This window comes from Vigna angularis, chromosome 5, assembly GCF_016808095.1.
Source record: "Vigna angularis cultivar LongXiaoDou No.4 chromosome 5, ASM1680809v1, whole genome shotgun sequence".
NCBI lineage: Eukaryota > Viridiplantae > Streptophyta > Magnoliopsida > Fabales > Fabaceae > Vigna > Vigna angularis.
The window spans coordinates 20,453,124-20,466,006 of record NC_068974.1 but is presented as its reverse complement, the minus strand read 5'-3'; the positions used below and the strand labels follow the sequence as shown (position 1 = coordinate 20,466,006).

Sequence of the window (12,883 nt, the reverse complement as noted above, 5' to 3'; positions counted from 1 at the left end):
ACAATCAAAAGCTTTCTTAATGCCAATTTTAAAGGCAAGGATACCACCCTTCACTTTTTTGGATAACATGTTTATACTTTCGTAAGTGATACGGATAGAATCTTTAATTTGCCATCTCCACGTAAAATCATTCTAATATGGAGAAATAATTTTGCTGACTATTAAAGCAAGTCTATCAGCAAGAATTTTAGACATGGTTTGATACTAGCCATAGTATTAGACTGAAATCTCAGACTCGGCTCAGATGAACGAAATAACACTTATATTAATCTCTGGCACAATTCAATTATTTAAACAGCAATTACAAATTTTGAAGGACCAATTATGAGTTTGCTTTTTTCTACCTCCCGTGACCTCTTTCGTCCTCTGACTCTGTTCTAGTTTCAGTTTCCTTTTATTTTTCAAAGACCTTATACAAAATCTTCCATGTGTTCAAACATCATTTCTATGAAAAATGCCCAAAGGGACTGATTTGATCCATCTGAAGTTCGAATATCAAGAGATAATGTTATTAGAAATGCTTGAAATAAGATAAATAAATGCATTTCAAGTTTCAGGAAAACACAGGAATATAAAAGGTTCATTAACAAAGTATGTCTTTCGTTTTTCCTTAAATATAACAAAAATATAAAAAAGAAAAAACAAACACATTCTTTAGATTACTCCTAAATTTTTTTTAAAGGTTTCTATAGTTGAGTCAGACAATCCTCATAACACGACAACTATTTCAACTCTTCAAGACGGTAGCACCTGCTACCATGCAATTTTACCGTTTACGGTTAAGGAATAGTAATACTGCAGCTATTATGCAAAAAGCATAAACTCCACAAATAAATTCCCAGAGAAGAATATAAAGCCATGATTATAAAGTATATATCGTAGACAAATACCCGTTTTTATCTCTTTTGAAGTAATAGTAAATCCATGGAGTACAGACATCTGCTTCGATACTCAGGTACAAAAATGAAGCTACTTTGGACTACCCAACATAACCACAAACTACTAAAAGGCTATCGAAGGGAAATCTGGCATTACGACGTTATAGGTTATCCTTGCATTACAATAATCTAAAACATTTATAGATAATTAAAGACCACCTCATCATGCATACGCATCTAAATAAAAATGTATGATTTTCAATTGCTACTTGAGACAATGAGCTCAATGAGGCATAATAATGTTTTCAGACAAACAACAAGAATCACTGCCGGCCAAACGGAGGACTGTTGTTATTTAGATGTGCTGGAGGTGGTCTTGGTCTAGCATACTCTGCAAATATAACCCAACCGTCCAAAAACTGCATTGGGTAGGTGAATTATCAGTCACCATGACAGGAATAGCCACAAAAATGCCAAAACTTAAGGTAACATAGCAATCTTTGGATGAATAATACAGACAACGGTTTCTGGAACACATTAAGATGTAGAAAGCGATAATTATCATTAAACCAACAGAAAACTGTTAATGAAACACACATTTATAGTTGTATGTAACTATGCACATTTAAACCAGTTTAGAAATCCACGCAAGATTTCATGTTTAGGATGGGTAAAAGGCATATTAGAGAGTTGAATGATCACTAGTTTCCACGTGAAGTAGGGGGAATGAGAAAAACTGTGTTCAGAGAATAATGATGAGTTTGTGTACAGTCGAGAGAAATTGTAAGTAAACTTGTGTTTCGAGAATTGTGAATGCATAGCTAACACCGTGGTAGTCAAAATCAAGATCTTACCCAAGATCTCGCAAAGGGAATTACAAATCATAAATCAGGGGATCATGATCCTATGAAACTTAGAAGGATCATACATATGCACAAATAAAGTAACAAATTAGAATATGACACTTGAAAGACATAATTAAAATTCTATTATAAACATCATAAACAAAAATCAGTACAATGTGCTTATATAATATCATGTATGATATGTAATATTGCACTAATTTACAAAATAGTATACCAATCCCATCCTAGTTTAATAGTTACAAAACACCAAGCTAGTAAGTTGGAACCCCATCCAATCTAGTTACAAAACACCAATCCATCTTGTTAGAATAAATAAGATTTATTGTAAGGAGTTGTGTGCTTGAGCTGGACCTAATCCCTGGATGTATCTTTTTTCATTTTCTTGCCTTCCCTCTCATATTGTATCTAATCTAATGTAACCAAAGTGATTAGAAGTATGAAATCCTAAGAGAGGGAAATAAACACTTTCAAATTAATTCTAAATCCTTTGTATTATCTTCAACTCATCTAAAGTAAATAACCTTGCAAGTTGAAATCATGACCAGCCATGAGATCATCAATTCCATTTGTTTCAAATTTAAAATGAATAATGTCCAAATAATCCTAAGGCAGTGCTTATATAATATCATGTATGATATGTAATATTGCACTAATTTACAAAATAGTATACCAATCCCATCCTAGTTTAATAGTTACAAAACACCAAGCTAGTAAGTTGGAACCCCATCCAATCTAGTTACAAAACACCAATCCATCTTGTTAGAATAAATAAGATTTATTGTAAGGAGTTGTGTGCTTGAGCTGGACCTAATCCCTGGATGTATCTTTTTTCATTTTCTTGCCTTCCCTCTCATATTGTATCTAATCTAATGTAACCAAAGTGATTAGAAGTATGAAATCCTAAGAGAGGGAAATATACTGTTAGGCAATTAAAGGTTTACGTGAGAAGGGGTAAAAAAGGGATGAAATAAGTAGTGGGAGACGGTGGTTAGTTGGTTAGAAGAGAGAGGGAATATAAATAACAAACAGATTAAGGAGAGAGGGTATCGAATATTATTTTGGAATTGAGACTGGACCTAGTGGCCAGTGGAGGAAGGGAGGCTTCCTTGGGGGAGAGATAGATACCTGTATTCATCTTTTCTATACATTAGAGAGGAAATAGAAATATAGATACATGCATATTTCTTTATACTGTTGAGTGTGTGTATTTTTTGCTATTGTTCGGCTCCTTGTATAAAGGAACCTAACAGATTTGGTCCGACCTGCCGGATCAGTTTTGGAGAGGAGAAGAAGGAGAGGTAGCGAAGAAGCATGGAGGGACGAATGGGGGCGATGGAGGCGACAATGGAGGAACTGAAGGCAGAGGTGAGGGCGATGACTCTCGCTTTTCAACGAACCTCAGGAAGACGTTCCAGGAACCATGATCGGAGCTCCGCAGGGAGCCGCGACTCCGTCAATGCTGACCGTGAACGACGATCACCAGAGAGTTCGGAGGAGGAGTCGGAAGAGGAGGGAGGAGATGTGCAACGAAGTTGGATGAAACGTGTGGAACTTCCAACGTTCGAAGGAACGGACCCCATGGGCTGGATAGCGAAGGCCGAAAAATTCTTTGATATCCAGAACGTGACAGAGAGGGAGAAAATGAAGCTGGTATATATCTGTATGGAGGGAGGAGCTAGTTATTGGTTCCGTTTTTGGCGAAAGAAGACTAGACATCCAACTTGGAGCATGTTCACTGCCGCTCTAACACGGAGGTTTGGAGGCTTAAACAGGGGCTCTATTTATGAAAAATTGGCTGCCGTCCGACAAAGGGGAAATGTCGACGAATATATACAGGAGTTTGAAGTACTGGTGGCGCAAGCAGCCGGAGTGAATGAGGAACAACTGTTGGGATACTTTTTCGCTGGGCTACAAGAAGGATTAAGAAATCTGGTGAGGCCGCATGACCCACGCAATCTGTTGACGGCAATGGAGCGAGCACGCGACGTCGAGCAAGCGGGTTCTGTATCGTGAGGTAACAGCGGAACGGGAGGAAAAGGAGGGGTGACCTGGGGAAAGTATTCCTCGAGCTCAGGTACTATCGCGAGGACGGAGACCTATCGCGGCGCGTCGGAGGGATCGGTAAACGTCGGCAGGGTCGGCGATGGATCGGGAACGAAGAAGGAAGGCGTTTCTAGCAATGTAACCGCCCGAGCTGGTAGTAGCGGAGGAGGGAATACTCAAGGAAGAGGAGTAAGAATGTTGCCTTATCCCGAATATATAAAAAGGCGTGAAGAAGGGCGTTGTTTCCAGTGCGGTGGCCCATACAGCCCGGGCCAACGGTGTGCTGAAAGAAGTATGAGAGTGATGATTTTGGCGGAAGAAGGGGAAGAAGAAGGAGTCGAAGAGAAGATCGAAATGGTCGAAATGGAGGAACCGGTGATGGAACACACGGCGATGGAACTATCAGGGTTGTCAGCCGGAGGACTTACCCAATCGAATACCATGAAGATGCAAGGATGGATGAAGGGGAGGAGAATTCCGGTGTTAGTAGACAGCGGAGCTAATCATAGCTTTATATCCACCAGATTGGTGAAAGAATTGGGTCTGGAAAGCATTGACACCCATCCCTATAAAGTGTGCTTAGGTGATGGACAAAAGAAAATAACTAGTGGATATTGCACAGGGGTTACCGTGAAATTGGATGGGCTGGAAGTTAGAGATAAACTATATCTATTTGAGTTAGGCGGTGTGGATGTGATATTAGGAATCACTTGGTTAGCTTCCCTAGGAGAAATTAAAGTGGATTGGGGACACCTAATTATGAAGGTGGAGGTTGAAGGGAAAGTAGTGGAGATAAAAGGAGATCCCACTTTAACACGTCGAATGGTGACTCCCGAAGTCCTCTTAAAAGAAAAGGAGATAGAAGCCATGACTCTCGTGTGGAGTTTAAGTCAAGCAGAAGCGGTGGAGGGAGATGGAAAAACCGGGAGATGGACACCGACTCAAGAGGCAGGGCTGAAGCAGATTTTGTCAGACTTTGAAGGAGTATTTCGAGAACCTCAGGGGCTGCCACCTGAGAGGAAAGTTGATCATCGAATACCCTTGAAGGAAGGAACAGAGCCCATAAGTGTCAGGCCATACCGCTACCCACACCTCATGAAAACAGAGATAGAGAGACAAGTTGAGGAAATGTTGAAGCTCGGTGTGATTCGTCCCAGCAATAGTCCATATTCAAGCCCAGTAATATTAGTGAAAAAAAAAAGATGGGAGCTGGAGATTTTGTGTAGATTACAGGCACTGAATAGAGTCACAGTGGCGGATAAATACCCAATACCAGTTATAGAAGAACTGCTGGATGAGCTTCAAGGGGCAAGGTATTTTTCTAAAGTTGATTTAAGGGCTGGATATCATCAGATCAGGATGAAAAATGAAGATATTCCTAAGACAGCCTTTAGAACGCATCAAGGGCACTACGAGTTTCTCGTTATGCCTTTTGGGTTGACAAACGCCCCTGCCACATTCCAAGATATGATGAATTCTGTCCTCAGGCCATTTTTGAGGAGGTGCGTGTTAGTTTTTTTTGATGATATACTAATATACAGTAAATCTTGGGATGAACATATGCAACATTTACAGCAAGTTCTGGAGGTGTTAGCACAGCAGAAGTTATTTGCTAATAGAAACAAATGCGAATTTGGGAGAGAACAAATTCGTTATTTGGGGCATAAAATTTCAAAGGCGGGAGTTGAGATGGATGAGGAGAAGGTTTCTGCGGTGACAGCATGGCCCGAACCAAAGAGTATCAGAGAGTTGAGAGGGTTCTTAGGTCTGACTGGATACTATAGGAGATTCATCAGAGGTTATGGGAAGATCGCTCAACCTCTCACCAACTTGCTTAAGAAGGGAAAGTTTGACTGGTCTCTTGCAGGGGCAGAGGCAATGCAGAGACTCAAAACAGCAGTCACCACGACTCCAGTGTTAGCTTTACCGGATTTCTCTCAAACCTTTCAGGTGGAGTGCGATGCGTCGGGCACAGGTTTAGGAGCAGTTTTGTCTCAAAACAGAAAACCAATAGCTTATTTTAGCAAAGCTCTTTCCGAAGTGTCACTCACCAAATCTGTTTATGAGAAAGAATTGATGGCTTTGGTGTTAGCCATCCAACACTGGCGACCCTACCTTTTGGGCCAAAGGTTCGTTGTTTATACTGACCAGAGGAGCTTGAGATATTTGTTGGAGCAACGTATTACTACTCAAAATCAGCAGAATTGGCTGGCTAAATTATTGGGGTATGAATTTGATATTGTTTATAGGACTGGGGCATCCAATAAGGTGGCGGATGGGCTCTCAAGAAAAGGGGAGGAATTGGAGGAGGGAGAAAAAGTACTGCACATGATATCTAGGCCCTATTGGTCCAATTTCCAGGAAATTATGGAAGAGGTTGAGAAGGATGCAACTCTAAAGAAAGTGATGGAAGATATAAGTGCATATCCGAATTCACATCCGGCGTATACCCTGGAACATGGGAGATTACATTACAAGGGGCGGTTGGTTTTGTCAGCACAATCTTCCTGGATACCAAAATTATTAACAGAATTCCATAACACGGTCACAGGAGGGCATTCAGGAGTCTATAGAACATATAGAAGGGTGGCACAATCCCTGTATTGGACAGGAATGAAGAAGACAATCACCGACTATGTGGCTGGCTGCCTAGTATGCCAACAGCATAAGTACTTGGCATCCTCACCCAAAGGTCTCTTACAACCTTTACCCATTCCTAAAGCAGTATGGGAGGACATCAGTATGGATTTTGTGGTAAAATTACCTAAATCGCAAGGATTTGACACTATACTTGTGGTGGTGGACAGACTCAGCAAATATGGGCATTTTATTCCCATTAAGCATCCATATACAGCAAGGTCTATAGCTGCAGTATTTGTGAAAGAGGTGATTAGATTACATGGTATACCTATGACCATTGTTAGTGACAGGGACTCAACATTTTTGAGCATCTTTTGGCAAGAGATATTTAAATTGCAAGGCACACAGCTTAAGATGAGTACTGCCTACCATCCAGAGACAGATGGACAAACGGAAGTATTAAACAGGGTACTCGAAACATACTTACGCTGTTTTAGCTCAGAACAACCTAAAAGTTGGAGTTTGGTGTTACCTTGGGCAGAATATTGGTACAATACCAGTTATCAAGGGGCATCTAAGTGCACACCCTTTGAAACTGTTTATGGCAGACTTCCTCCCACACTCACACGATTCATCCCTGGGGAAACAATGGTAGAAGCAGTAGCCCACGACTTGCAGACACGTGATGAGGCTTTACAGCAACTGAAATATCATCTGGCCAGGGCCCAAGCCCAGATGACACACTTTGCCAATAAGAAGAGGGTGGAGGCCAAAATCAAGGTAGGGGATTGGGTATTTTTAAAAATCAGACCTCATAGGCAAACATCTATGCCAACAAGACTTCATCCGAAGCTGTCTGCATGATATTATGGTCCTTTCCGCGTGGAGCAGCAAATAGGCCCAGTCGCCTTTCAGCTACAACTACCAGAAACAGCAAAAATACATCCTATTTTCCATGTGTCCCAGTTGAAGTTAGCTATTGGAACACATTCAGTTGAAGGCACCCTCCCAACTGAATTGCAGGATGACAACCCACGATATACCCCAGTGAAGGTGTTACAGCGAAGGAACCAGCAAAATCAGGGAAAGGAGATACCCCAAGTTCTCATACAGTGGCAGGAGAATGATATTGAAGGTGCTACTTGGGAGGAGGAGCACTATATCAAACAGCAGTTTCCTAACTTCAACCTTGAGGACAAGGTTGATAATGAAGGGGAGGGTAATGTTAGGCAATTAAAGGTTTACGTGAGAAGGGGTAAAAAAGGGATGAAATAAGTAGTGGGAGACGGTGGTTAGTTGGTTAGAAGAGAGAGGGAATATAAATAACAAACAGATTAAGGAGAGAGGGTATCGAATATTATTTTGGAATTGAGACTGGACCTAGTGGCCAGTGGAGGAAGGGAGGCTTTCTTGGGGGAGAGATAGATACCTGTATTCATCTTTTCTATACATTACAGAGGAAATAGAAATATAGATACATGCATATTTCTTTATACTGTTGAGTGTGTGTATTTTTTGCTACTGTTCGGCTCCTTGTATAAAGGAACCTAACATATACACTTTCAAATTAATTCTAAATCCTTTGTATTATCTTCAACTCATCTAAAGTAAATAACCTTGCAAGTTGAAATCATGACCAGCCATGAGATCATCAATTCCATTTGTTTCACATTTAAAATGAATAATGTCCAAATAATCCTAAGGCAGTGGTGTAGTTTCATCCTCTCCAACATGGAGTTGAAGTTGAAAGTCATTTTAATGGTGTAGAACAGAGGTCTGCGGGCTGAAAAAAGAATCTTGAAGAAATAGTGTGTTGGGGACAGAATCACAAAGACGAGGGAAGACCACAGTGAAAACAGAGAAAGGGGCAGAATCACAAATATGAGAGAAGACTGCAGTAAAAACAATTAAGACAGTGGGCTTTGTCTCAAGGGAGAAAGAGAAAAATGCAGTTGAGGTTTTCTTAAAGATAAAAAGGGTGGCAGTTATTTTTCGCTTTTGCCAAACAAAGAGCAGTGATTTTAGGTGAGAAAGGGGCGTAACTTTCAGTTATTTAACAAATGAAGAGTAGGACTTTCATTTTTTAGGTCCAAAGAGACATGGGGTTAGGCAACAGAGGGAGTAAGGAAGCTGGATTTGGGCATCAGAGTTAGGCTTTTAAGGGACTGAGTCAGTTCAGCTTTAGACTGGGTCACAATCCCTAGCTGCTCAGCCCATAGAAACTGGCTCGTAAGGATCCATCGATGATCCATTGTTATCATCCAAAATATGACCCAGATGCAATTAAGAATGAAGAAAATTGTAGACATTTCTGATCTTACACTCCAAAAGGTGGTTTTGACTATCATGGCTAGCACTATTAAAAAATAACATTTTATCTTCTAATGTGTGACTATACTGTTTCATTGGCATTTAAGCATAATTATCAAAGGTTTATATGTTGAAGTCATATTTTGAATGAACAAGCACAAGCAAACACAAATTGAAGACAAACAATGTTATGAAAGAAATTAGAGTCTCCCCATACAGATCTAGCTTACCTTGCCATCCATTCCTTCAATGCCCTTTGCAGCATCTTCTATTGTTGCATATTGCACAAAACCAAACCCCTTAGAGTAGCCTGAGACTCGATCAGCTACCACCCTTGCTGAAAACATAAAACCATTGTGTTTCAGGTACATTTTGAAGATATAATTACAAATTATAAAAGCATAATATATAGCTGCATTAAAATATCTAGGAGGGGCAGAACAAAACCATAAACGACTTCACCAAACTTTGAAAATTCTTCCCGAAGCTTTTCTGTTGTAGTCCGTTTGCTAAGCCCTAAAAGTAAGATACATTAAAAATCAACAGAGTCAACCAAATATTACATGAAACAGGGACTTAGCCACATTTATGACACATTGCAGGAAGAAAGGCTTTGACCTAACAATTTTCAGGGAATAAAAATTAAAAGATACAACTCTAATAGTATGGCATTTCCAAAGAGAAACAATGACGTGGCCTTTAGTCCTGGAATATGGTGTATCAAAATTTAATAGCAATGACATGCTGGTTTTACACTACCAGTGCTTTACGTGTTATTTTAATCTGAGCAAACAAAACAGTTAGAGCAAGTGTAGATTAAATCAAAATAGGTAGGGGATGCCATCACAGCAACCAATGAAATTCCTTCAGTGCTGGTAGTATTTGTTTGTATGGAATACATTTCTTTGATTTGGGTTGGTTAATGGTACTCATCATGTTCTGAGTAAAAGAGTGGACAGGGATTTTGGAAGTTCCTTCCAAGAGGCTTTGTCTAGCTTATATCATCTCTCTAATATCTACACAACTCTCTCTTGACAATTAAAAGTTAAAGAAGTACAGCCCTTCAAGTTACTACTTATCCCCATCAGTTAACGAGCTATAAGAGTATTTCAACTCCCCCAGTGTATTTTGTATTTAAACATTCATTCAGTTTCTCACTATTCTAAATACCTAATCTTTCTTCTTCACAAACACATTAGGGAGAAGCTTTCCAAGGTAAATTAATTTACTCGGTGGTTGAAAAGATTACTAAAAATTGCATTTTTTTTTAGATTGATATAACGATACATCTAGCATTGTCTCTTGACCAAAATCGGCTCATATATGACAATATGATAACACATCACAAGATTAACTGATTGTTTTATCAGTCAATCTTATTTCTTTGGTTTTTCCTATATAATTACGGTTTTCCTTATCTTTTGTAAGACAGATTATTGTTCAATCAATATAGCTTTCTCTCTTCTCTTTTCTCTGCTTCTTCCTTTCTTACAGAATATCTATCAGAAACAGCAGATAAGCCTACTAAACTTCCGCAGTCCCAGGGTCTTGTGGGGATAGAAAGAGTTCACCAAAATGTTACAGGAACAAGAAAAGGAACACAAACCAAATACAGCAAGACAGCAACTCACCCGTAATAAGGCGTCTAATAGCAATTAATAAAGGAAAATATATTTAGAAAGTATAATACTAATCTTACAAAACCGTCTCCACTTGTATCCATCTAATTTGATCATATAAGTATTCAATATGAGATATCCAACACCCTAATATAGACCTGTTTAGCCATCTTACTAATTGACGCGGCACATCTAAATCATATTTACCAAACGCATAAGATTTACAAAGCACAAAAATCTAACTCCTTCTAATATGGAGTCTATATCATTGAAAATTCAAAATCGCACATACGAATAACAAAACCAAAGAACACAATAAAGAATCAACCTTTAACCACGTCAAACCTAAAACTCGAACTACATCAAAACACGTACATCCAATTCACAATTCACACTATATCAAATTATTTAGCAACGAATGACTCTAGAACTTTCTGCTGCAGTCAAATCAATAACCGATAACAATGACAATAAAAAACATGAAATAAATATAAATAAAAGTAGAGGAAAATTGAGAGACAAACCAGAGACAAAGAGATTGGTGTTGGGCTCCGCCGTGGGTCGTGCGGGAGTGGGGACAGCACCCGCAGGCGGCGTAGGAACGAAAGGGAAAGTAGAAGAAGCAGAGTTTGAGCAGAAAAAGCGTCGCAAAACGTGTGGCGCCGCCACTGCTGCTCTCGTCGCCATGGCCGCGGGTTTAAGCTTAGAAGTAAAACCCTCGTTGAGAATTGAAGAGAGAATGGAGTGTGAGTAGGGCGAAGCCAAGGCGTTTATTTATAAGAAAAATAGGTACGAGGCAATTGCTGTTTGCACTCCCGCATTCTTCTACTCCGTTGAGACTTTAATAAATTATTTTGATATATTCATCATTCAAAAAAAAAATTATTATATTTTGCAATTGAATTTCTATTATTTAATATTTTGAATGATGTGGTTAATGTAAATTAATGAATATTTTTTATTGTTTTCAAATGTTAAATAATAAGAACAACTTCACCTTAAGTGGTGACCGAGACAATTTCTCAACACGTGGAAAATATCACGAAGTATTATGTTATTTAATACGTTTCAATAAAAATAATAACAGTCTTACATTAACCATAATATTATTTTTATATTAGTTACAAAATATTTATTTTTTTAATAGATGAAAACTAGTAAGCAAAATAGAAGATAAAATTATTGTCACATGTTAACACAAAAATTAAACTAATAAAAATTAAATTAAAAATAATTAAATACATTTTTCGTCTTCACACTATTTTAAAAAATTGTTTCGTTCATATTTTACACTGTATACATATTTCGTCCCCTTAATTTATAAAAGTTACGCAAAACATCCACCTTAAACAAATAACATGTGAAAGTTCAATGTGGAATTTTGTTTATCAATGAAAAACGTATTACATGTTTTGTTTACTGAAAATGTTTTGTTTACTGAAAATATTTTACAATGTGGAATTTTGTTAGCTTAATGATGAAACACAATTTTTTAAAATAGTTTCAGAATAAAAAAAAACATATTTAAATCATTAAAAAAACATAACAAATTTTAGAAGTCAATATACCAAAAAATAAAATTAATAGTAACTTAATTAAAAATAGGTTTAATCATCTCGAACATCCCTATTTATATAGGATTTTCTCAAATAGGTCATCATATCGTAAATGCTCTCGATTAGTTTCTTTATTGTGAAAAATTGAATCAATTTAGACATCGTCATTAGTTTCGTACTAACACCGTTAAAGGAGGTGACACGTGTCAGTTCGTGATTTTTTTGAATTTTTTAATTATTTTTTTTTTATTTTTAATTTTTTCAAAAAAAAATTAAAAAAAATGTCACATGTCAAACTGATATTGTGCCACGTGGCAATGACAATGTGACATGGCACTAACAGTGCCACGTGTCATTGTCAGGCCACGTGTCATTGCATTAGTCTCAATTTGGTCCCTGTATTTTTACTATGTCTCAATTTGATCCATGTACTTTTATTTTGTCTCAATTTAGTCTTAATTTTAAAAATAAAACAATTTTGTCCCTCTTCAAATTCAAACAAAATTTAAATTGTATATAAATTTTAAAAAATATTTTTATTAAAATTGATATTTTTATTAAATATTTTTAACAAGATTAAGTTTAATTATATTTATATTTACTTAATCATATAAATATTAATTATGTTATTTAAATATACCTATAAGGTTTAAAAAACAGTGACATAACATGGTAGTGTGAATTTTTCAAATGAATTAGCTTATTGAACAAATTATTAATGTGAAATTTCACTTTTTTTAAAATAAAAAATTGGAGAAAGTTTTGGTGAAAACAGTAATTAAAGGTGGTTTCTTCTTTCATGATTTTCTATGGAAACTTTCACTACGAAAATTCATATAATTGCTTTTAAGATCAATTTGGTTTTAAAAACGATCTTCCATTCATCACCTTGTGTTGATGAAAATTTAGTTATAATTGCTTTTAAGATTAATTTTGAAAAATATGTATGACCCATCCAATTCATCCAAGAGATCATCCGAGGGATGATGTGCCTATATTTGATGGTGATATTATTGATGGCTTAACAATTA

At 37.4% G+C, this 12,883-nt stretch overlaps 1 protein-coding gene across 2 annotated transcripts; it reads right to left on the bottom strand.

The window, feature by feature from the left end:
* Window positions 1–338: 338 nt before the first annotated feature.
* On the bottom strand, window positions 339–11,127 carry LOC108340515 (organelle RRM domain-containing protein 2, mitochondrial). 2 transcript variants are annotated; one of them, XM_052877454.1, is made up of 4 exons: window positions 10,821–11,102; window positions 9,125–9,193; window positions 8,908–9,014; window positions 339–481 (listed from the first exon to the last, which is right to left on the bottom strand). In XM_052877454.1, the coding sequence occupies exons 1-4, from the start codon at window positions 10,981–10,983 to the stop codon at window positions 446–448; spliced, it is 375 nt and encodes a 124-aa protein (XP_052733414.1). In that variant the 5' UTR covers window positions 10,984–11,102; the 3' UTR covers window positions 339–445. The 2 variants fall into 2 exon arrangements, with proteins under 2 accessions (XP_052733414.1, XP_017433455.1); XM_017577966.2 differs by lacking the exon at window positions 339–481 and adding an exon at window positions 875–1,297 and having other exon boundaries at window positions 10,821–11,127.
* Window positions 11,128–12,883: the final 1,756 nt, after the last annotated feature.